The sequence below is a fragment of the Centroberyx affinis genome, unplaced genomic scaffold (assembly GCF_046629955.1).
Source record: "Centroberyx affinis isolate AG114_WGS23_722 - 3 ecotype Tasmania unplaced genomic scaffold, CSIRO-AGI_Caff_v1 ptg002837l_1, whole genome shotgun sequence".
NCBI classification, from domain to species: domain Eukaryota; kingdom Metazoa; phylum Chordata; class Actinopteri; order Beryciformes; family Berycidae; genus Centroberyx; species Centroberyx affinis.
In genome coordinates, this window is record NW_027280979.1 from 64,081 (window position 1) to 90,047 (window position 25,967).

The 25,967-nt window shown below is 43.5% G+C and overlaps 1 protein-coding gene across 2 annotated transcripts in view; it reads right to left on the reverse strand.

Moving 5' to 3' along the window:
• Nucleotides 1-25,967, reverse strand: part of xpo4 (exportin 4) — a 78,262-nt gene that overhangs the window by 23,099 nt on the left and 29,196 nt on the right. For both annotated transcript variants that reach the window (XM_071536166.1, XM_071536167.1), the window contains exons 8-13: nt 12,208-12,365; nt 5,645-5,819; nt 4,760-4,936; nt 4,466-4,608; nt 3,407-3,552; nt 1,320-1,497 (exon numbers count right to left, since the gene is read on the reverse strand). In XM_071536166.1, the coding sequence (XP_071392267.1) occupies nt 1,320-1,497; nt 3,407-3,552; nt 4,466-4,608; nt 4,760-4,936; nt 5,645-5,819; nt 12,208-12,365 (977 nt within the window). The remainder of the gene's footprint in view (nt 1-1,319; nt 1,498-3,406; nt 3,553-4,465; nt 4,609-4,759; nt 4,937-5,644; nt 5,820-12,207; nt 12,366-25,967) is intronic.

Consider the following 25,967-nt stretch of genomic DNA (forward strand, 5'->3'; position numbering starts at 1 on the left):
TTTCCTTTGTTTTTTTTCCCGGCTTGTATTTGGAGCCGGCCTTTATTTGTTCGTGTCGACCACGCCCCCGGCCATTATCGGAGACCCGGCTTTTAATTGACTACCGGCCACTATTAGAGGAAATACGGTATTTATATTTGTCTAAGAGACACATTTCAAGCATTTAAGCAGAAGCCTTTAGATCAAAATGGCTTTAAGAGAATGAAAAACATAGAACATTCAGTCAGGTGGGTCCAGACTGTTGACTGGTAGTCTATGTAACTTTTTTCTTTTTTAAGCCAAACTAGGGACAGGAGTTGGAAACCAGCAATATCTGTAGCCTAATCTCTGTATGCAGAACATCAGTTGCATCCACTTGTTTGTAACCAGTTGAAGTGGCACTATGTTACTTTGCATTGTCCCTATCAAATATAAATAAATAATATAAATGTATTTTTCAAACCTTTATCCATGCTAAATTTGCCATACGCTCTGCATTGCTTCAAGTTCATTCTGTTCCACACAATCATACCTGGGGGTTAAATGCCTTGCTCAAGGGCACGTCACTGGCCATTACTGAGGGCTGGAGAGTATTACTCATGTACTTTCTCTACTCAGATTTTCCTAGTTGGTCCGGGGATTCAAGCTGGCGACCTTCCAGTTCTCCAACCTTAACACTACAGCTGTTGTTGACAAAAAAGTAAAAGAATTTAAGTTTTCCCCTCAATTCCTGGGAAGTTTAGTCTTTAGAGATATGGGGTTTTCTACAGACAAGCCAAGATTTGCAAATCAATTTGGTTCTGATTGCCTAAGTTTGAATTCAGACTGAAACTTTAACCATGTCTCCCTTCTCTAAAGTGACCTGGACTCTCCTTACAAGCAGTGCAGGAAACCTTAAGTCAAACCACTGGCCACAGAGGCTAATGGGTTCCAAAATTCATCAGCCTCTTTCACCATTTTACCAGCCAAATATAGAAAACAACCTCTGGAAGATAGTTATTTACCTGCCAAAGAGTCTAGTAGAATGGACAAAATTACTTGCCAAAACCAAAATTTACCACTATTTTGCAGGCAGAAATTCGCCACCAAGCTTACAAAAATGCTGAAAAAGCAACAAAGAGGCACCAGTTCCTAGCCTCACAACTAGGAAATTACATCTATTTACCAAGGCTGGAATAACTGATCAATCCTCCTTGTTTTTCCAGCAACATCCTGCAGAAATACCCTGTAATGTCCCATGTATCAAACCAAGTGAGTCCTCACCAAAACAAACCGATCAAATTAAATTCAAAGCATCTCATCGCTCTCTGAGAAAACAAACAAACAAGCGTCCGCCTCACCTGATGACGGAGTCGGTGCGGTTGCAGCCCGGTATGGAGGAGGCCTTCTCCCCCGGCGAGCCCAGGATCTGCAGCGTGGTGTTGATGTCCACCTCCGTCGAGTGTTTGATGGAGAACTCCATCACCTCCGAGGGGATCAGGGGGGTTTCGCCCTGCGGGTCGTCCGCTAATAGATACCCTGCAGAACGCACAGACGGACGCAGATCAATGACGACCGCCATTGATCACCCAAACACTAATGGGACAAACAGCATGAGATGGTAAATTGGTGGATAAGAGGAGGTAGTTGACCGTTACAAAACATATCTAAGGAAAGTTGATGTTTTTCCGAAGTTACTGAGGGATGGGAGAGTGTTTCTCATCTAGGGCTGCAACTAACGATTATTTTCATTGTCGATTAATCTGTCCATTATTTTCTCGATTAATCGATTAGTTGTTTGGTCTATAAAATGTCAGAAAATGGTGAAAAATGTGGATCAGTGTTTCCCAAAGCCCAAGATGACGTCCTCAAATGTCTTGTTTTGTCCACAACCCAAAGATATTCAGTTTACTGTCATAGAGGAGGAAAGAAACCAGAAAATATTCACATTTAAGAAGCTGGAATCAGAGAATTTTGACTTATTTTTCTTAAAAAAATGACTCAAACTGATTATCAAAATAGTTGGCAATAAATTTAATAGTTGACAACTAATCGATTAATTGATTAATCGTTGCAGTTCTATTCTCATCCGTTATCTCCCCAGCCGGTCTGCGGATTCGGAAACATAAAGTCACCAGTCCACTTCTCCTAGACCACCACCCCAGAATCTGTCTGTCTCGGTATGTTCCAGCCTGTTCACCTACTCTTACTGTTCTTCTCAAAACATAATTGTTTTGGGCATTTTCACCTTTATTAGATAGTTCAACAGTAAGAGAGATAGGAAACACTGGGAGCGAGAAAGGGGGGTGAGAAGCGACAAAAGGTCCTGGGCCGGATTCAAACCCAGGACGTCGTGTTTTCATGGTACGCACTTAGAGCCATCAGGACCAGCACCACCAGGATGCCCCCTTACTGTTCTTATCATAGTCTCAAAATAAAGAATAAAGAGGAAAATTGCCCCCATTTTTTTTTTAACACCATGTGAAAGTAAAAACTCTCAGCTGCAACCGACACATAAAACTGAATGGCGGGGAACGGGCGCCGCTGCCCCCGCACGCCTTTAACAATAACTATTCGGCGAGCGTCGCATTCACTCCGACCCACAGATCTGGGTGGAGCTCAGTTCTTCTATCTTGTTCAGTAATAAAGTCGGTGAAGTGGAATATATTGCACTGGAAAAGTCATTTGTTAAAACTTTACAATGGCCGTATCCCAGTCCGTGAAGATACCATACGACATTTCCAAAGTGCCTGCAGTACCATGTTTTTTTTTTTTAGCATGGGTGGCCTTCGTGGGAATTGAACCTCTAACCCCCTGGCAGTGTCAGTGCCTTGCTGCATCCATTGAGCTAAACAGATAATGATGGAAAACTAGTCGAAGTTCACCATCTAATACTTTGCAAGTATGCAAGTAAAATGAAGATTATAGGAAACTGGTTGTACTAACTACAAACAGAGTATTAGTATTACAGTACTTTTCCACAGGTTAACACACTGGAGTAAGTCTGTTTTGCTTTAAATCCATTTACACAACAACAAGCCTGGCTCCAGATTCACCCCACTGGCAGCCTGCGCTTCCCAAAATCGAATTCGATCACATCAATACTCCGTCACACAGCAGCCCACAGGCCTAAATTTAGCAGCGGTTGATGATCTGTACCCCCCTAGAGTGCAGTCGGAGGTTTCATTTTATGCTAACGGGAGATCATCAGACTCAATGAATAAATAAATAGATGTATAAATAAACGTGACACGGGGATAATGAATCTCACACTTCGCGGATCTGACCTCAGATCAAATCGAGAACCTTCTCTCCCCTACGCTGTCTCCTGCTTTTCAATTTCCTACTGTCTGCCTCAATGAAAAAACGCTGTGAGAGGAGAGTGGACTTCCAAAAAAAAAAAAGACATGAATTCAGTGGGAGTTTTATGTGGACTCCCGAGGCTGACCTGAGACCAGTATGAGCCAGTGGATGTCTTCATACAGGTCGTCCAGGACTTTGCGGTCCACTGATCCGGGGTCAGGCGAGGCCATGAGCTGCTGCTGCGTCCTCTGCAGCTGACCGTGGAGCCGCGTCACCCGGTCCTCCAGCAGGCTGCGGGGTCAGAGGGCAAAGGTCAATCATTGACTGTTATGTACTTCCTATCTTTTTAAATATTTAACCCCAAAAGGTTATTTAAAAACAAAAAAACACCACACAAGTATAAAGTAATATTCAAACATCATGAATATGTGGAGAACTCACTTTTGACTACAAAAAAAGTCAGATAGAACCTCATAATTCCAGAAGTAGAATAAATGAAACAGTTAACGCAATGAAATCTGGAAACAGATCCTCTCATTTGGAAAGAATGAACTTCCAGTAGAGAATTGTGATGTTTAGGTTTAGAGGCCTGCAAAAGTGTTTTCTCCCCCCATCAACATTTAAAGAAAGTGTGAATTATATACAAGACTAGAACAAGGATATCTGGATTACAGGAAGCAACTCTGGTAGGGCTGGGCAGTATGGTTGAAATCAATATCATGATAATCATAAGGATTTTTCTTGATATCAATATATATCACAATATGGTTCATGTATGCAAAATCACGTTAGATAATCAAATGAATGTTCGTCACATTGAACCGAATGGTAATGTTAGGTGTGATGTCAAACAAAACTGAAATTTTCTAATAATATTCCTAGCATACGTCTTTTTATGAGAGTTTTTAAGTAAAATTTGCTTGTCATCATCAATTTAGACAGCAGAAATGTGTGTCATGATATTAAAATCTTCATATCACGATATGATTCCACTGAAAGACGATAAACGATAATATTGAATTATCGCCCAGCCCTAAACTCTGGTGTTCTGACTGGAAGTGAAAAGTTGTTCCACCAATGAGAAACAAGGAGGGATAAGAGTTGAAGCCGGGTGGAGAGATGACCAGGTCGCCGCAGTGTGTGTGTGTGTGTGTGTGTGTGTGTGTGTGTGTGTGTGTGTGTGTGTGTGTGTGTGTATGTTCACCTGGTGAGCAAGGGGATGCAGTGGTCGGCGGCCACCCGGCCCAGCATGCCGATGCTGGCCAGCTGGTCTGAGAACAGCTCTCTGTCGTCTTCCTGCAGCTCGTTGATCTCCTCCTCCTCATGAGACGATATGCCGTTCACCGACTGCAGGGGGGGGAAGGAGGATATTCCTGTTATATTCCTGCGGTCTTCCACCAAAACACACCATGAAGATCGATACCGATATACTGAAACTCAGTGAGCGTCTGTAGCGTCTGTGTCTGTAGAGTCAGTGTCTGTAGCGTCGGTGCCTCACCAGGTTGCGGGTGCCGTCGGGGGCGGCCAGGTGACACTGGATGTAGGAGTTGAAGACCTGGACGGCCGGCTGGACGAAGCAGCCGCGAGGGAAATGCTCCTCGTCCTGCACCAGCGTCAGCCACGACTCCAGCAGCTTGTCGTAGGCCTCCATGTAAACCATGTCGTCCTTATCCAGCTGGGGAGGGAGGGAGGGAGGGAGACGAGAGTTTTGGGGAAAAAAAACATCCATAAAATTCAGAAATGATCTGTCGAATGAGACTATTATTACTTCTTTGAGTTGTCTTTGAGTTATCACTATAAATGACACTCTGTCTTGTGCTCGATGCCTGTCGTCACCAAGTAGGGCTGAACGATTTTGAAAAAATATCTAATTGCGATTATTTTGACTGATATTGCAATTGCGATATGATTTGCGATATTAGAGGGAATGATCATTTTTACATCGTTATTCTCATTTTCATTGAAAAACGGATTAAAATGATTATGGTGTGATTTTTGCAGGGATCTGTACAAAACAAAGATGTTTTCTTAAGTCTGTAGAATATGATGTGTAGGCCAGGACATCTCTGCAGCACCACAATATTTCATTTAAAATGCTATTTTGACACATTTCACCTTTAACAAATATTGCACCTCCTGCGATTTGAAAATTGCAGTAGGCCATATTGCGATTTCGATAAAGTTTCAATTAATTGTTCAGCTCTAACTGACAGCATTGCTAACCTGCCTGTAAGAACCGAAAGGCCTGTGTGCATCGAAGTTCTGTAAAAAAAAAAAAATAAACCTGATCTCAAACACTTCTGGGTTTGTCTACCAAGCCGATGTATTTGAATGCCACGAAGAGGATGTGCGTCAGAGAGGCGGCTGCGGGCGTGTTACTCACCACCTCCTCTAGGGCGGCGCTGCGTCCGAAGGAGCAGGTGAGCAGCGTGAGGCAGTTGATGAAGGAGGTGAAGAGGTCGCTGGGCAGCGCCGTCAGGACGCTGCGAGGGAACATGGTGATCAGGTTGGAGATGATGTTGGAGATGCCCACCGCCTCCGAGTCCTCGATCTCAATACTGGGAACACAAACAGAAAGTAAAAAGAAGATCTACGATTAACGGACAGAGCTCTGCGTACTGAAATGAGACTTCTATACTGTGAAATCAATGACAGTTGTACGTTTTTTTTTTTGGATGTGCGCTTTTTTCTACTTAATTCGTTAAACTTTGTCTACTCTACCAGCCACTTTAGCAGGTAACCAACCATCATCTGGACGCTCCTTACTCATCCTAATAGGTAGTTTGTTCGTAAAACAGTGAAGGAATCTGGTGAAATTTTGGAATCCACTGGTCATTGCAGCCAGTGGGGGAAGAATAGGTTAAACCAGTGGTTCTCAACGTGGGGTCCAGGGACCACTAGAGGTCCTTGAGGGGGTTCCAGGTGGTCCCCAGCAAATTGATGAACTGTTGAACTTCACCATTATTTCATTTACAAGAAGTTAACACAATTAGAGAATGTGGAAGAATGACTATTTTGATCATAGTTTCTCTGTTATCTCTCTACCTACAATACAGATAGTCATGGAATTCTGGACAAAATCATATCTAACAATAAAAATATTCTCAGATTTGGGTCCGCGAAACGAAATCTCAGCAAATGGTAATAATAATAGTAATGTGTACTAAATTAGGGGGTCCCTTATATGAAAAAGGTTGAGAATCACTGGGTTAAACTACATAGGTTAAGAAAGTTCCAACTGCTGCTTCTTTTCCATATTCAGTTCAAACCCTTTGCTTTGGCCTGAAGAAGACCAGTTTCCACGCTGCAGGGTGAGGTGGAGGCCGAGGCTGAACTGGGGTCAGTTTCCAGTTTACCCACTAGTGACTGAGGCTAGGAAACAGGCAGGAAAACCGATCCCTAACCAGAGCAGTTTTCCACAGACAGAACGGACAGAGAAGTGACTTTTATCATCTGATCATACCAAGAAGCGTCAAGTGAAAAAAAAAAAACACTTTTGCCCACATTGCTGTATTATCTTCAAAACCAGATATGGAAGTGGACAGGCTTGCGATCTGAATTCGGCACAGTCTGAACCGAATCCAGCCATAACACCCATATAAGCAATGTAAAGAGGTGGTGAGGGAGAGCAGGGAAAAGTAATGCAGACCCAGACTTAAATAAACGGCATATACGATACATAACAGCCATTTTCAGGCCTAGTGCGGACATGCGGCTTTGAGTCAGATCTCAAAAAATCCCATTGAAATGTCAAGTGTAACCATAGCCAGAGAGAGAGAGAGAGGGTTTCACATGCCACAAAGGTCATGAATCAGACTCAAACTCACAGCGTCACGAGTGTGCGGCGGCCCTGCTGAGCCATGTTACTCCCATGTTGTGTTTATTAACACCTACACTGCTGCAGGCCATGCTTTGCTTTCATTTTCCCTGTCCAGCAGCTGTGACTGGCGACTGGGATGTGTTTCCCATGTACTGTAAGAACGCCCTGGGTCATTTCCTACATTTCTGTTTATTTCATAATAATGACATAACGCACTATGTTACTGATCCCCGTGGGGAAATTCTCTTTTTTCCCCTCAAGAGAGGTCAGAGGTCAGAGTCTGGAGCTGGTGGGGATTCAGTGCCTTGCTCAAAAACACTTCAGCAGGACAGACGCCAGCAAATATTGGGTTCAAACACTGAAGTACAGTCTGTCCAAACCATTTGATTAGTTTTAAACTTGATCTATATAGCACTTTTCTAAACAGACGATAAAATACATTAAAAGACATTAAAAAAAAAAGACATTGAAATATTAAAAAAAATAATAACAAAAACACACACAGCTTGCCGTAAAGTTCTGGAAGCTGAGCTGGAGTTTGGAGCTCAGAGCCTCAGTGTGTCGGAGGCCTAGCTAACCCCTATCAGATGGAGTTAAATTGCGAGCAGAGCTGTTCAATCACTGCAGATCGGCCATCCCTCTCTGCATGGTTTTCCGATGAGGCAATTGGAAAAAAGCTCCAAGAATAGGTGATTACAGACGGAGCGAGAGAGGAGGGAGCGAGCGAGAGCCTGAGAGAGAGAGAGAGAGACCCCTACTCACAGAGTCACGTGCTCCAACGGCAAGCTGGTGCGTGTGTGTGTGTTGTGTAAGTCTCTTAGTTATTTATACATTAGAGCATGGCCCTTTAATTCAGATCAGAACCACTTCCACTAAAGGCGCACACACACACACACACACACACACACACACACACACACACACACCTCCTTCTTACTGGCCCTGATAATCACATCTTTCTCTCTTTCACACACTCACACACATAACAGACAGCTTAAAATCTTTATTTACCTAGTTAAGATTGACTGACCGCATATTCTGTTTTTTTCCTGCTTCATCCTGCTTCACTTTGATCCAGTCACACACATTCACACTGGGAGCTTCCCAGTACAACCATGAGTAAAAGTACAGTCATTCAAAATCCTTATTTAAAGGTCCTCTTCATTTTGTGACTCGACTCATCCCGTACACCAGAAATGTAAAAGTAGTCAAAGAGGCAGAATGCTGCGGAGCAAAATTAAACCAACCAGGTTCAAGTGGTCCTTTGTTCCTGCTGCCATTAATGTATTCAGCAGTCAGTACTGAATTCAGTTCTACAGTCTCATACGCTTTACACTGTGAAAATATCTTTATTGCTACCAACCCATTTATTTACTTCAGACTATAACTACTAGAGACTGTAGGGCTGTGCAAAAAAAATCGATCCAGCTGAGTATTGCAATATTTTTTTCCATGATATTGTATTGATTTTCCAGACCCTCGTATCAATACAAATTATTCATGTTTTACACGGATTTAAAATGTCCTTAAATTTCCCTCAAATCCCTTTGAATTAAATAGTTTTGACTCAATTTGTCTGCTGAGTTATCAATATAATGTGATGTACATATTAGACTACCCAGGTGGCACACAGCAAGTTGTATTTTCAGCTCTATTTTTAAATTTTCAGTAAATTATGTAGAGTATTGCAATGTATCGCGATATGTATCGTATCGCAATGTATCGTGATACAATCGTATCGTGACCCATGTATCGTGATACGTATCGTATCGTGAGGTCCTTGCCAATACCCAGCCTTACTAAAATTTATTTTTTAGAATTGCTGTAGTTTGCTTTTGTTGATGTTGTTGTTGATGTGTTATTGTTACTGTGTGTGTATGTTTGTGCACCGGGGACCAGATGAATTTCCTAAATGGATAATAAAGTTACACAACCACAGTCTTGTGGGGGGTGAAGTGCCTTACTCAGCGGCACCTCGGCAGCACTTGAGGTTGTGGAGAGCGGAGAGTGGAGAGCGTTTCCCGTCCGCTCCGGGATCCGAACCCCCCCCCTCACCCCGCCCCGCCGCTAAAAACAGACCAGTAATCTCTTTTAATGCATCTTCCTGAAGCCCGGCGCTCTGATTCCCAGCAGCACCACATGCAGGAACGATCAATATCCTCTCAGCGGCCTCTCTCTTCTCCCTGGACGGCCTGCCGGAGTCTCGGACAGCTCAAAATGTTTCTCAACACGCCGTCAGAAGCTTAACGTCTTCATCGGCCCCAAAAGTCAACCAGGTGATACAAGAATCACAGAACTATAATGAGTGCCTCAGAGTTGCTCAAAACCAGGGGAAAAAAACACGCAAATCTAATGCTAGTGAAAGCATGAATTAGTGAGTGAGTGCGTGAATCACCTCGGTTGATCATTTTAAAAAGTTGGCTATATAGATGTGGCCCTATTTGGGGTTTTATGTTTCATATCTCAAATAATTAATTCACCGCTTTACTGGACGAAGCCGGCTGAACCAGGACCCGAGCGTTAATAGATTATTTCTGCCAGACCGGAGCCGACTACAGGCTCGACACAAGTGTTGCATTACTTCTGACTGGAAGCGCTGACTGCTGATTTTTATTTTTTTTTTGACTCGCGTGCCCAAAACACGACTGATGTGCAGCGGAGCGGCTGCGGGGGAAGTGTGGGAGCGGTGAGGGAAAATTAGCTTTAGGCTGCACATGAAACAACAGAGGCTGCGTTTATTTCTTATGCAAATCGGCGCTCAAAACAGGTTCAGAGCGAGAGAGAGTAAAAGGGATATTCAGCAAAAATAGAAGGAGCTGATCATTGGAGCACACACACACACACATTCATTTATGTCTTTATTATAGTGGATGCTGCCTGTGGAAGAGCTTTGTGCTTGAAACATGTTGCAAAGCCAAATGTATAAAAGCCTTTTTTGTGTCAGTCCTTCGCTCACTTGTGTACTTTTGTTCATTTGTGCACTTGCATAGAGAATTAATAAACTTACTTTTTGCATTTAAGATACTTCCGGTTTAATTTTTGATTTATTACAGTGGAACCAGAGTGAAGTTTTGACACTCCTGCTTCTTTGTGATGAAGACGCAGTAACGTAGAAACCAGGAAAGGAACGAACTTTTTCATCCACAGGCCACAGGCATGTTTAGATTAGAACAGACCACCACATGATGGTCAGTTACCTGCCCGAGTGTATCTAACTACACCAAGGACCACAATGGAAATAAGTCCTGTGAAAAAAAACCTGCACAAGTGGCTGGTAGAGTAGATAAACTTACCAAACACACCCTGTGTTTACCAGTGTTTGGCTGGGGGGCTGGTGCTGATTTCCCTCGCTGGTTGAAACACCAGTCTGTTTGTTTGGAATAAAGGCATAATTTGATCCACTTTCACATAAATTTTGTTTCAGAGGAAACCGAGGGACGTCGAGCGGCTGGCTAACCCTATTTGGCGCTGAATTGGAAGCCAGGCTATTCCTTCACCAGCCCATTTCCCAGCAGGCCTGTTGATGCTAGAATCAGAGACCTTTAAAAACACACAGAGACTCAACAAGCAATTACTTCCTGTAAATAGAGCAGAAATGGAACGGTGTGAGTCACTCTCCTGCTGGCTGGTCTCTTTACTCTGCCGCCATCACTTGTTGAGTCTCTGATTTTCAAAAACATGAAATCCTTGAGATGTTGGGGAAGGATAAAGAGCAAAATGACACTCTAAGTTAAGTGTGTCTACTGATTGTGCCTTATGCTTGTGTGGATGCCTCATGCTGTACTGCACTTGCACCGGACGGCAGAGTACATAGAAAAGCACCGGCCAAACAGCATATTCATTATACACTGAATTCAGAAAATATATTAGGGGCATTTGCCTGCTACTGAGTTGCAGCTTCTTTTGCACAATTTACATATCAACAGATTAAAAATTCTTCTCTAACTCGTCTGCTTTTCTTTATATACATCTCCTCCTTCGTGATTAGTACAGATTCAATAAGGGAAATCAATAAGGGATAATGGCTTTTACCTGGATTCACATCATCAGTTAATAAAAAGTGTCCCTAACATTTTGTACATTCAGTGTACATTCAGTAGCCGTGCATTATGAAATTTTAACCACATAATATTTTGTTATCCCTCAGTGCATCACAGTACAATAACCTTTAATTATCCAAGGGAAAGCAAATGCAGAGCGGTGCTTTCATTTCCCAGTGCAGCGGCTGTGCACCAGTCCTTCACCCCCTGGGATCTGCCTTTTATCAGCAGATTTGAATGAGTCCTCTCTGTTGTTTCTGAAGCCTCACCTATCAGTTCACCAAAAATCACTTCAAGGCTTTGCAGAATATCCAACCTAAGACTTGCCAAATTGTCCAAAATGAAAGAGATCATTGAGACTACTGATTAAAAACAGCTAGTTTGTTTTGTTGGTTATCATCTGTGCCGCTGCTTTGAAGGCCATGTAATAACAACTGTGTTCTCAAGCGTGACATCATTTGTCAGCCCAAATAAGAGATCCCGCCCCCTTTAGTCGAGTGTGAAAATGATTGATTGATGATTTCCTTTGACTACGTCCAACACCAATATTGACTGTTTGTGCTTTCGAGGGTTCCTCTAATATGCGTTTCTATCTTTGTTTAAGTGGATTCTGATTCTGTTTTGAAGCTGCAATGAAAAAACAACAAAATAAAATTGCTAACTGTCAAACTCCAGGATTTTGTGGTTTTGTGACACGAGCATAACGCAACATCCAAAAAAAAAAATTCAGTAACGCATTAAAATATGTAATTTGTCATTTGGAATGGACGATAACAATTAACATGTGCTACCCAAGACAGGAAACTTATCAGCCAAATTTACCAGACATGATCGCCATTTTACCAGCCAATTAGAACAAGACTCCAAATGATGGTTGGTCACCTGCCTCAGTAGCAGGTAGAGTAAACAAACTTAAACTCTGGTTTTAGCCTTGAAAGACAAGAGACTAAAACATACACAGTAATCCTAAAATACTAATAATACTTCTTAACTAACTACTTCTATTATCACTACTACTACTACTACCAACACTGATAATGATGATGTGTTATGTGTGTGTGTGTGTTGTCTTTCTGAGACACTGACCCGTTGATCATGCTGAGCAGCCCCTCCACCAGGTGGGCCAGGTAGGAGATCTGGGCGCTCTCGTCGGGGAAGATGGGCCCGTGCATGGAGGCCAGCTGGGCCAGGCACTGCAGGGAGTCCTGGGCCATGTCCGAGTCCTCCCGAATCTTCCTGTGTACCTGGAGGAAGAGAGGGGGGGGGGGGGTTCAGCCTCAATTTGTAGTCTTTTCTTGGCTCTTTTTGTTTAGTTCCTGGATCCTCCTATGCACATTAAAACAGAAAGTCAGTAGTATGTTTTTTTTTTTTGTCTTAGTAAACTGTATAATCTAGTGGGTTTCTCACCTCATCTGCACACTTTTATTTCTTTTTTATTTAATTTGTTTTTATGCATTTTGTTTTAATGTGTGCAAAATAAAAATTAAAAATCATGAATACCCGAGTATTGTTGTTAATAAGTGCATTGGAGAAGAACAGACAGCCTACAAAACATGTAGAAAACATTTAACATTTTACTGAGAAACCACAGAAAGTTTCAGCCTTGTCCTCCTGCCCACTTGCGACTAGAGAAGAAGAAACACAGAGGAAAAAAATTCTGTGTTTTCTTCCCTTCATTTCTTTTTTAATAAAGAGAGTCAGCCACCCCCACCAAGTGCTGTGGGGTGAGTCAAGGTCTCAAATCCTCCCAGATTCCCCCTGCACACCTGCACGACTGCAAGGCATTTAGCCGCCGTTCAGATCCAGAGTGACTTATAATGCAACAGTAGAATAAGCTTAAAATTCCTAAATCGCCGATATTGAAAGCAACCAATAGTAAGGAGTGCAAAGGTCACAGCCACAGCATACAATAACAGTAGAGGATTAACATATTCTTTTGACCCTAGAATGATCATACAGTACAGAGAAGTGATGGGTAAGGAAATGAGGGCAACAGAGAGGATAGATAAGGGAAAACAGGAGAATAAGCACATGCACGCATTTGTAGATTGCGCAAGCCCACATGTGGTCTTTACTCTGAGAAAACATCTACTGTGCCTCCACAGGGAGGTCAGAGGTCAGGCTCAGCTACCACAGGTGAATTTTGAAGCCGATCCTGAAGTGCAGCAGCAGCAGTTCCTCTAACGCCCGCTAGAGTCCAGCTCCAAAAAGACTCCAAACCGCCCAACTCCATGAAGTCAATGGACCACAACCCAACTTTTGCTAAAAAAAAAAAAAAAAGTAGCTCAAAATAATTGTGTCAACGGGATATAATGGATATAAAACATTGTTTTCCTGGTGATTGACAGGTCGCCTGTCCAGTGATGGACAGGTCGCTGGTTAAAGGACAGTCTCCTTACTCACGACTAGGGCTGCAACTAACGATTATTTTCATTGTCGATTAATCTGTCCATTATTTTCTCGATTAATCGATTAGTTGTTTGGTCTATAAAATGTCTGAAAATGGTGAAAAATGTGGATCAGTGTTTCCCAAAGCCCAAGATGACGTCCTCAAATGTCTTGTTTTGTCCACAACCCAAAGATATTCAGTTTACTGTCATAGAGGAGGAAAGAAACCAGAAAATATTCACATTTAAGAAGCTGGAATCGGAAAATTTTGACTTATTTTTCTTAAAAAATTACTCAAACCGATTATCAAAATAGTTGGCGATTAATTTAATAGTTGACAACTAATCGATTAATCGATTAATCGTTGCAGCTCTACTCACGACTCTACCCACATGCATCTGTAGTGGACCAGCTGTATTAAAGGTGTTATATGTAGCATTTTAAACATCAATATATCATTGTCAAGTTAATTGTAATAACTTGGTATAATTACTGTAAACAAATGGTCAAGATGATTGGTCTCCTCTATTGTTAGTGCTAGTGTTTCTTCAAATTAAGACATTTCCCATAAGCCCTGTTGCTTCCTGCTGCAAACAGGCTGTTGTCCTCCCCTTGCCGTCTTCTCTCTGGTGTCGTTCTGCGTACGTTTTTGTCTTCTCTTTTGCTTTACTGAGGAGGATAAACATGTTGGAAGTGATTTTTTCTATCGGCTTTTCACTTGTTCAACCTTCTGGAATTATGCGAGAAAAAAAAAAAAAGAGAAAGAAAATACCTGTCCAGTGGAGTGACGTTCCCTTAGTGTTTATTTATAGCAACATTTCACGTTTGCATTTTGTCACGTATTGCAAGAAACTCTGAAACCAGCTGTGTTTGAGCTGGAACTGACCGCTTTACTGTTTTGTGCCGTAAAGTAATCTCCCTTTGTGCTGTAAAGCAATCCAGCAGCTTTCCTGTGAAATCCAACCCAGTGGCAAACAAAGTCAAATGCAGAGTAGAAGCCGGTAGAGGCAGACAGCCTTCTCGCCGATGGTCTCGTTTGTTTACGGTAATTATACTAATGTCTCAAAATGTATTTACTGATGTTAAAATGCTACACGCAGCACCTTTAAATGGGATATTTGCAAGGCACCTAAACACACACACACACCTTTAGGGGCTTTCTCAGCATGGTCAATAAATGACATCACCTCAGGCTCTGACTCATCCAAGAATAATGACTTGCCCTCCCCTGTGATCAAGGTTTTCCCTGCCCGGTTAAAGCTCTTCACTGTCCTACCTCAGTGATCTACTGACCACTTCGGGGAAAATCTAATAATACCTTCCTTTCATAAGAGTCCTGGATGTGAGCGAGCAGCCTTATCTTCCCTCCTGTCCTTTAGGAATGTCTTAAGCCAACCGGCCCGAGGAGGTAAAACCACACCGCAGGCTGCAGCTACCAGAGTCTCTAAAAACCTGGAAAAACCCTGCTTTTTGTCTTATCCAGAGCCTGCGACACCTGCCCCACCTGCCCCATGAGCAGACAGTTAACTCCTGCCTGTTTGAACGATGCCTCTGAAAGCAGTGGTTCTCAACGTGGGGTCCGGGGACCACCAGGGGTCCTCGAGGGGGTTCCAGGGGGTCCGCAGCAAATTGATGTATTATTAAACTTCACCATTATTTCATTTACAAGAAGTTAACACAATTAGAGAATGTAGAGGAATGACTATTTTGATCATAGTTTCACTCTTATATGTCTCTACCTACAATACAGATAGTCATGGAATTCTGGAAAGAATCATATCTAGCAATACAAATATCAGATTTGGGTGCGAGAGAAAAAAAATCTCACACCAAATGGGAGTCTGTGGCCCTAATCTGTACTAAATTAGGGGTCCTTGATATGAAAAAGGTTGAGAACCACTGTCTTAAAGGGCTAAACTTAAAAGAATACGCAGCAGCCCGGGTCCCTCCATGGTCCAGACACTGAAACGCACTCACATCGCCTGAACTCACTACTGGAAAGGAAATTTAATCTACAAATGCTGCTTTTACCCTGATGCTCTGGTGATATCGCTTTGTATTTTCATGCCAGAGAAACACACTTGAATTGAAATTGAATTGGCAAAAACAACCCAACTCTGCCTCTAAGTGACACGTCTCAAGGCCAAGAGCAGAGAGGTGAACCTGCCTCCTCCTCGCACAAACCCCACTGTCACCACGGTCCCAAAAAAAACACATCAGACCCGCCGTTAATACTCACTGGTGCGACCCCGCGAGCCGAGGCGAGGCGAAAACGGCGAATCGATTTCCCGACGCGTCTCGTCTTCAGACGGCGTGACACAACCCCCCACCCCCCCTCCTCCGATGCCACCGCGTCTCCGGCGATCGCACAGAGAGCTCGTCTCGAGGGCGACGGACGGGCCTCGGTCAAACCCGGCGAGGGAGGAAAGATCCCGCTCCTGATGGGAAAGACCTTGGCGGATCGGGTCTCATCTCAGTTTCGAGACGCCGCTCTCGGCCGTCGGATTTGGCGGGTCGTCCGTCCCGAGTTGTCACGCTCCGACGGGAGAGGAGGCATCGCTGATTGCCTTTGTACACACACACACAGACTCAGACTCAGACACACACACACACGCACACACACCCCGGCAGCAGCAGTAACAGCAGCGCGAGCCTCTCAGCAACATGTGTTTCCACTGACGGTACTATGCGGACGTCTGGCTCTCAAACTCCCTTCCTTCTGCGAACTGTGGCTCTCTTCTCTGCCACTCCAACCTCTCGCTCTCTCTCTCTCTCTCTCTCTCTCTCTCTCCTTTCCCCCCCCCACTCTTTCTCTTCTTGAATTGTCAGCCTCTGAAAATCCGGAGTGTGCGCTTCTTCACCGGCTCCGCGCACAACGCCGGAGCGTGACCCCCATCTCGAAAGCAATCAAAAACTTTCAGCCCTCCTCTCTTCTTTGCTGCTTCCTCCTCCTCCTCCTCTCAAATCCTCTCCCCTTCTCTCTTCCTCCCTCCAAATTCTTTCTCTCTGCCCCCCTCCTCCTCCTCCTCCTCCTCCTCCTCCTCCTCCTCTTCCTCTCTCTCTCTCTGTTCTCCAGCTGGGGTGTCTGGGGCGTACGCCACGCTGCTGTGAGGGCTCTCGGATGCTAACGTAGCGTAGCCGCCACCGCCGAGGTCTTTCGCTGCTGTTGGGGGAGCGCTGCCCTCTTCCAGAGTGTGAAGTCATCCTCTGGAAGAGCTCAGCGGGAAGAAAGGAGAGGGGGGGTGGGGGGGGGTTGAGAGAGCAAAAGAGAGAGAGAGAGAGAGAGAGAGAGGGGGGAGGGGGGAGGAGGGGAGGAGAGGGAGAGGCAGCGCAAGGCCAAAGGATTGAACGCCGCGAGCTCTGAGAAAGCAGCTGCACCAGCAAACGATCTGTGCGATGCCAGTAATGCCAGTCGCCTTGAGTCTGACTATAGTTAGAGATAGACAGCGGGGTGGGGTGTGTGTGTGTGCGTGTGTGTGTGTGTGTGTGTGTGAGTGAGAGAGAGAGAGAGAGAGAGGGGGGTTTAAATCAAAACAAGTCTAGACACTCATCTGCCAAGAGGGATGGAGGGAGAGAGAATGAGAGGATCGGACAACAATATGAAAAATGCAGGGAATGCTGATCGGATGTCTCTGGATGAGTCCGCCCACTGATTGATTAATTGATGGATCTGATATTACTGAACCATTTGTTGCTGTTGTTTATGTCACATTGCCATGGTTGCCAAGTGGTTGCCTATTTGTTAAGTTTGCCTTGCTTTTGTTTTCATAGCAATAAAGCACCAGTGAACTGGATTGAGGGAGAGAGAGAGGGAGAGAGATAGATAATAGGAGAGAGAGGGAGAGAGAGAATGAGGGGGAGGAGAGGAAAGAGAAAGGGGGAGATGGCAGAGAGAGAAAGAGATATAACGAGAGCGAGGGAGGAGAGGGAGAGACAATGAAGGGTGAATGAGAAGAGAGAGGATAAGAATAGAGAGAAATAAAGAGAATGGGGGAGAGAGAGTCAGGGGAGAAGAGAGAAGTATAATAGAGAGGAAGGAGAGAGAATAAGAGGGAGAGAGAGACAAAAAGAGAATGAGGGAGAGAGGGAGAATGAGCGAGAGGACGAGGAGGGAGGAGGAGAGAGAACGAGAGGGCAAGAGAGAGAGAGAACAAGCAGGAAGAGAGAGAGAGAAAGAGAGAGATAGAGAGAAAGACAGAGAGAAAGAGATAATAGGAGAGAGAGGGAGAGAGAGAATGAGGGGGAATGAGGGGGAGGAGAGGAAAGAGAAAGGGGGAGATGGGAGAGAGAGAAAGAGATATAACGAGAGCGAGGGAGGAGAGAGAGAGACAATGAGGGGGGAATGAGAGAAGAGAGAGGATAAGAATAGAGAGAATGGGGAGAGAGAGTCGGGGGAGAAGAGAGAAAGAAAGTGAGAGAAAATGACAGAATGAGAAGTATAATAGAGCGAAAGGAGAGAGAATAAGAGGGAGAGAGAGAGAGACAAAAAGAGAATGAGAGAGGGAGAGGGAGAGAATGAGCGAGATGACGAGGGAGGGAGGGAGGAGAGAGAACGAGAGGGCAAGAGAGAGAGAGAGAACGAGGAGGGAGAGAAAGAAAGAGAGAGAGATGGAGAGAAAGAGAGAAAGAGAATGAGGGAGGATATTTATAGGAGGAGACAAAGCCTGGTGTCTGTTTCCTCGGGGGGGCTCGGGGGCTCGTCTTTCTGTTTTTTCAAATCAACACCATGCTTCCAACTTATTGTCTTTCGCTCGCTCTTTTTCACCATCACACTCTCTCTCTCTCTCTCTCTCCCTCCCTCTCTCTCTCTCTCTCTCAGATTGGGTTTCGCGTGCCTGCAGGCCGGGGCAGAGCAGACTGAGCCGGCGCTGCAGCCTCATCAGACCCTGCACTCCACTCTGATTGTGTTTACTGGGAAAACACAAGGCAATCCTGTGTGTGTGTGTGTGTGTGTGTGTGTGTGTGTGTGTGTGTGTGTGTGTGTAGTGTGTGTCTATGTGACTGAGTGTACATATGTGCATATACAAATGTGTGCGTCTGAAATTGTGTGTGCATGTATATTTGTTTGTGTGTATATGAGTGAGTCTATGTTGGTTGTATTATTGTGAAATTGTGTGTGTGTGTATGTGGTTGTGTGTATGCAAATTAATTTATGTGTGTGTGAGTGAGTGGATGTGTGTAAGTATAATGTATCAGCATTGTGTGTGTGTGTGTGCACATATGTGTATGCAAAGTGTGTGTACGTGTATTCATTGTGTGTGTGTGTAGTGTGTGTATGTCGATTTGATGGCACAGATGCAATGAGATAAACCAGATGTGCCCAACAGTTGGTTTGTGTGTGTGTGTGTGTGTGTGTGTGTGTGTGTGTGTGTGTGTGTGTGTGTGTGTGTGAGAGGGTACACACTCAATCATGCTTCGGTGCCGCTCTCTAATCAGTCAAAGCCAAACTGAAACAAAAAAAAAAAAAACGTAGCGAGACAGAGAAAAACACACTGCCAAGGCCAAAATTACAGACGCCTCATTGTGTGTTTGTGTGTGTGTGTGTGTGTGTGTGTGTGTGTTGGGGGAAGGAGGGGGGGGGGCAGCTAGGTGTTAAATGAACAAGAGTGGAGTGGGTTTATTTTGAGGGAGGCAACAATCGCCGCTCTTCTGCCTTTTCAATCTCCCATGGGCCATTTATCCCCAAACCTCCCTCTCTCCTAAATTGTATTTCTCTCACTCCTTTTCTCTCTCTCTCTCAAATTGCATTTCTCTCCCCAATCCCCCCCTCTCTCTCATTCTGTCTCTCCCATTGTATCTCCCTCTCTCCTCTCATCTCCCTCTCTCTCTTCCTCTGCTCATTTTGTCCCTCCCTACCTTTGTTTCTCCTTGCACCCATTTTCTCTCCATCTCATGCTCTCCCTCTATTCTTTCTCTCTTTCTCTTCTCTCTCCGGCCCTCTCTCCCTGAATCTCTGAGCTGTGGCCCGTCACCGGCTAAAATGGAATCCAATGCGATCTCTGCGTCTCGGGCGTCTCTTTGGTCGCAAAATGGCTTCTACGCACCAGAGGATTTATCAGGCTGATTTCCACCAGATTTGATGATCCTGAAAATCAGAAGGAATCCCAACCTGAGGCTCGGTCATGACCAATAGTCAACAAAGATTATCTGGTAGTGTCAAGGGGTTTATAGATTTAATCTGAGCCACTCCAATCAACTCGCAGGCTGATCTCCTCATGAAAACTTAGCATAAAGTAGAACAACACACAACAATGTAAAGAAAGCGAAATAGCCGAATTAATCCATATTTAGTCAAGTCAGGTCAAGTCAAGTTTATTTATATAGCCCTTTATCACAAGCATGTCTCAGAGGACTTTACAGAGAATGTGTCTAGCTAGATCTAACTAAACACAATCAGTGGTGAACAAACTATGTAGGACAAGCGTTTAGGTAGACGCATCAATTCAGTCACAACTGCAACCACAATGTGTTGGAAACAGGCTTCCTACACATTTTCAATTTAAAAAATTCCATACTTTTTCCAGACCTTGATTTGTTTTGAAGATTTTGTCTGGTGTTCAATATGATTTACGCAGACAGACATCTTGCCCCTGCTAACTAGGTCATATCACTGTATAGATGAAGATTGTTCTTCACAGCGACAAATATCAGAATATGTGAGATGATTGGCAGGGTTGCTACATGGTTTCCGTTTTAAAATTCCATATTTTCCCCAGACCCTATGTTCTTGACTGGATTTGATTTTGGTGGGTATTTGATATAATGCATGCTGACAGCGGCTGGGTAATAAGAGCGTCCCTCTATCTGAACATTATTCTTCATCAACAAAAACTGTGGACTCAAAGTGGCTCTACAACAACATAAAAGCTAGAATTATGTGTGTATCGGACCTGAACCGCAACATTTTCCATACTTTTCCAGACATTTTTTCAAATTCCCAAACTATTCAAGACCTGGAAATGATCAAATTAATTTTTAATACTTTTCCAGACTTTACAGACCTGCATGGGAACCCTGTGGATATCCTCAAAACAAGTTATTCATTTACTGTGCATTTACAACACATATCTAATTGAACCATGTGAATGCTTGGATATCAGGTTGATAGGTAGATTATTTTTATTAATGGATTTTTTTCTCTCATTGTGATTACCTGCTGGGTGTTGGGGGTTGAGAGTCTGAATCTGTCCTTGTTTGTTTTTCACTAAAAAGGATGTTCACAATAAAAAAGATATGTGTCCTATGATGCAATAAAAATATTTGTTTCTTAACAAAATGTAAGCTAAAGTGATTCCAGTACGTTTTAGTGACATTTTAAGAGTTTTAAGCATATTTTGATGATTATCGGGATAATATCGTGAATCGCGATTATTTTGGCCAGGATAATCGTGACATGAAATTTTCATATCGTCCCATGCCTAATGGGTTACATCATTGAATCAACATAAACAGTCATAAAAAAAAAAGCTAAAAAACACAGATAAGGAGCAGCAGTTTGGATTTGATCCTGAAGTCCTGCAGTGTGAACCCGGCTTGTGAAGCTGTCAGCGCTCTGTCTGGACAAACTGACAGCAGCCTCCTGTTAGCGTTTGTTAACAGTGTTGATCAGAGTCAGGGAGCGCTGGAGCCATTTAATGGGAGATTGACAGACACCCACCCGCAGAGGGAGGGAGGCACCCCAGGGCCTCTAAACAGGGTGACGTGTGTGTGTGTGTGTGTGAGTGAGTGTTACTGCGGTTGTTAACGGGGGCCCCTAATCCTGGGGCCGGGCTCTAATCCTGCCACTGGTCCGCTGTGGACTCTGACCCTGGCGGCGCGTGTCTGTACGCACACACACACCTTCTCTACACACTCACGCACACACACACACACACACACACATACACACACAAACTGCCTGGCCGGCCTGTCACCCCTCACAGCTGAGGAGAGACACGGCAGCTGAGACAGCAGAGCACCCCATTAAATAGAATAAACACACACACACACACTCATACGTGCACACACATTCTATACACACACCATATGAGCACACACAGGCACGACACACAGAAACATACTCACACATACCGCACACAAATTGATACACAATCCCACAAAGACAGACATGTGCCAACACACATAAGTACACACACAAAAATGCACACACCACCACTATGGGGACACAGACACACACATGCACGTAGAAGCAACCACACACACACACACACACACACAGACAGCTGACAGTGCCACAGCAGCCTTACAATAACAAACAGCCGAGCTACTAGAAATACCAGAGAGAGAGATGAGACTGCAGCCTGTAAACTGAAACCAAGACAAAACACATCCCGCAGATTCCAGCAGCAATAAAAGCCCTGCCGAAAAATGGCAGACATTTTTATTCACGCCAAACTGCCGGGATCGGCCAATCAAACGGCTGATTAGGCCTGCGTGCTTCGTACATATCGAACCCCTGATTACATTTCGCTGCTTCGGGCGCTAATTGCGGTTAATTGCGATCGCTTTGTGAAATTCAGTCATAATCAGACCGGTAACTTTTTCAGCTGCATGACTCACTTTGTGTCTGTTCTGCTCTGTGTGAAGATTTATGTCTGTGTGCCCACTGATTACAGTACAACTGCATTTACATTAGTGATGAATGGTGATTATCCGACACAAGGGCGGAAAATATCTGCGAATCAGCGTCTGCATGTCTTACAACAAAACTGGATAATTATTTCACCAACATCCAAACACATCTTGTACAAGTATAAATAAAAGTATAAATAAGTATGTGTGTGTGAGATAAAGAGTTTAAATAGGGCTGGTCGAAATGACAGTTAATATCACAATGATCATAAGAAATTGTTTTGATACTGATTAGGGCTGAACGATTTTGAAAAAATATCTAACTGCGATTATTTTATGATTTGCGATATTAGAGGGAATGATCATTTTTACATCATTATTCTCATTTTCATTGAAAAACGGATTAAAATGATTATGGTGTGATTTTTGCGGGGATCTGTACCAAACAAAGATGTTTTCTTAAGTCTGTAGAATATGATGTGTAGGCCAGGACATCTCTGCAGCACCACAATATTTCATTTAAAATGCTATTTTGACACATTTCACCTTTAACAAATATTGCGCCTCCTGTGATTTGAAAATTGCAGTAGGCCATATTGCCATTTCGCTAAAATTTCTATTCATTGTTCAGCCCGAATACTGATATATAAAGATATCTGCTAACATATGCGAAATCACGCTAAATAATCAAATTGATGTTAATCGAATTGAACAGCATGGTAATATAAACTAAAAACTAAAATTTTAAAGTAATATTTCCTTATTTGTTTCAGATTGAATTTTGTGTGAGATTTTAATTAGCATTCACTTAATTCATTACTTTAGTCAACAGAAATGTGTATCTAACTCAGTCATATCATTTCATCATGATATGACTATTGAAAAAAGACAATAATCTTGAGTTATTGCCCAGCTGTAGCCTTAAAACCACTGAGGATTCTGTATCTAAAGGAAACTCTTTCCAGCACTGGCTGACTTTTCCTCTGTATTTTAAACAGAAAAGACACGCTGTGCTGCATTCCTGGGCACTAACACTATATAAGATATTTTAACTTTCAGCAAAACAGCACCGTGCTTCACTCAGCAACAACAGAAACCACGACCAGCGCTTCACACAAGCATCTGTTTAACACTAGCAGCAGTGAACACAGTGAACCCAGGCCTAAGACCCCATTACTTCCCACTGCTTCCTGACAGAATTACCTAATGTTGCCAGACAACAAATACAAATCAGACCAGTGAGCAGTTAGCAACAAAATTAGTTCCAGAAGCACGAGCTGAATCGTTGGGAGGATTCAAAAAGTTTCCCACCACTTGATTTTTACAACTTGTTCGGAGACATCGCTTGGACAAATCAGTCTGGAGGAAGCTAGATGGAGACTGAGGGAAAAGAGACTGGGGGGAAAGCGGCACAGCACTTGAGTTCTCCACTGTGATGCCAAGCACTTTTATAGAGTATTTATCTACACCCACACTCTCAGTTAACAATATCCACCGCTACTGTGGCTTCTATACAGCGGTTAACGCCTTCGGGCTGTCAGAGCAGATATATGAAGCCTAATAATAACAACAACAGGCAAGAGCAAGAAAGACAGTTCACTAGCTGCCTGCTTATGACAGTTAGCTGCACAACTGATGAATAAAACACAGTTAAGTGTGACAAACTCAATGCTCATTCAAAATGGTTATTTTACCACTCAGAGTGAGTGCCACAAGCTACCCATTGTGTAAAGCTCTATACTGAGTAGAGGCATAAAGATATCTTATAAGCAGCACAATTTGTGATATGGTGCTAGAGTAGAGGAGCAGTATTTGCCAATAAACATTAGGGCTGTGCAAAAAAATCGATACAGCTGAGTATTGCAATATTTTTTTCCATGATACTGTATCGATTTTCCAGCCCCTCGTATCGATACATAAAAAAAATTATTCATGTTTTAAACGGATTCAAAATGTCCTTAAATTTCCCTCAAATCCCTTTGAATTAAATAGTTTTGACTCAATTTGTCTGCTGAGTTATCAATATAATGTGATGTACATATTAGACTACCCAGGTGGTACACAGCAAGTTGTATTTTCAGCTCTATTTTTAAATTTTCAGTAAATTATGTAGAGTATTGCAATGTATCGCAATATGTATCGTATCACAATGTATCGTGATACAATCGTATCGTGACCCATGTATCGTGATACGTATCGTATCGTGAGGTCCTTGCCAATACCCAGCCTTAATAAACATATGGGCTACAGCAGTGGAGCAGTTTTTGGCTAGGGACAAAAAGGGTTACAGTGATGGAGCATTATTTTTTGAGTGTGGAGCAGTATTTGGCAGTAGGGAGGTAAGGGTTTGAGTAGTTACAGCAGTATTTGGCAATTGACAGGTAGGGGCTAGAGAAGTGGAGCAGGCAGGTAAAGGTGTTTGCAGACTTTATCCATCTTAATGCCGTCCCAGACAAATATTTCACGTCTGGGAAAAAATCTTTTGTTGTGAACGATGGTTGGCAGTCTTTGTTCGTTCAGTGTGACAAGTTCAAGAAGTCCGAGGCTCAGACAAATTTCTGGAAGTGTCAGAAATTTGGGTCTACATTCGACCAGTGCCATGACACCATTCTGTTGAGTGACCAATGGGCGTGCGGTAGAATAACGGTATATTAGCGCGTTAGCTGTATAAAATGTAAACAAAACCAAACAAGTCCAACTCAAAAAAGAAAGCCTGACGAAGGAACCAAAATCTGTTGGGAAACAATAAAGGAGAACAGACTCCTGTTTTGGGGCTTCTTGAGGAAAAACATTGGCGTCATTACAGCCACCATTTGCCGTTTCACCGACACCTTTTGTAAATTCCCCGGGTCGCTTTTGTTCGGCGCCAGAGTTCGGTCGGTGTGCCGCCAGCTGACGTAGGACGCAGCCTCGCCGCTCAACCAATCGCACAATATGACAGTGAAATCAAGGTTTTACTTCTCTCCAGTCGCAGTCTGACATAAAGTGAGCGCAAAAGACGCTCACAATCACACAAAGGGCTGGAGCTGGAGGGCTACAGGAGCGGAGCAGTATTTGGCAGCGGGCGGCTAGAGGCTTGAGCGGCGGAGCAGTATCTGGCAGCGGGCAGCCAGAGAGCTTGGACGGATGCTGGTGGAAGGAGAGGTGACCGGTTTGTTCCACACTTCTCTTCCACATCGTTTGCTAAGCCAGCGTGGGCCGCTCTCTTAAAATACACAAGTCACTCCACAAAAATACACATTTACTTCACCGGCCTGCCCTCTGGATAGTAACACAATAACACGACCCCACTGTAAAGTGTGCATAAATCAGCTTAATGGCGCATTAAAGAAACCCACAAAACTAGTAAAAGCCCAAACCTGCCAAAGGGCCGGGTCCAAATGAGATTTCCTTGCCCAACATGAAAAGGCAAACTGTCTCTCTTTGTTTATCATAAATAAACCATCATCCAGAGGTCAGAAAAAGCCGGGAAGAAGAAGAAAGGGGAAAACAGGACACAGGGAAACGAGCTGAACAAGCTGAACAAGCTGAAAGGCGACCTCCCTGACATCCTGACATGGATATGGATCAATGATGAGTTTTAATTGATAAAGTTACACATACATCATCAGATAGCAGGGTGTCTGCAAGCTTCATCACGTTAAATCTGAGACTTTTCAGGACCTTTTTAATGCCAGTTGGCATGAAATGGAAGACCAATTTCACCAATGAAATGAACATGAAAATTAAAAACTGTTAAAAACCACAGCATTTTTAACACCTTTAAAACTGAATACATAAAACTGAATGAATTAAAAACTGTATCAAACTAGGGCTGAACAATTCATCGAAATTTTATCGAAATCGCAATATGGCCTACTGCAATTTTCAAATCGCAGGAGGCGCAA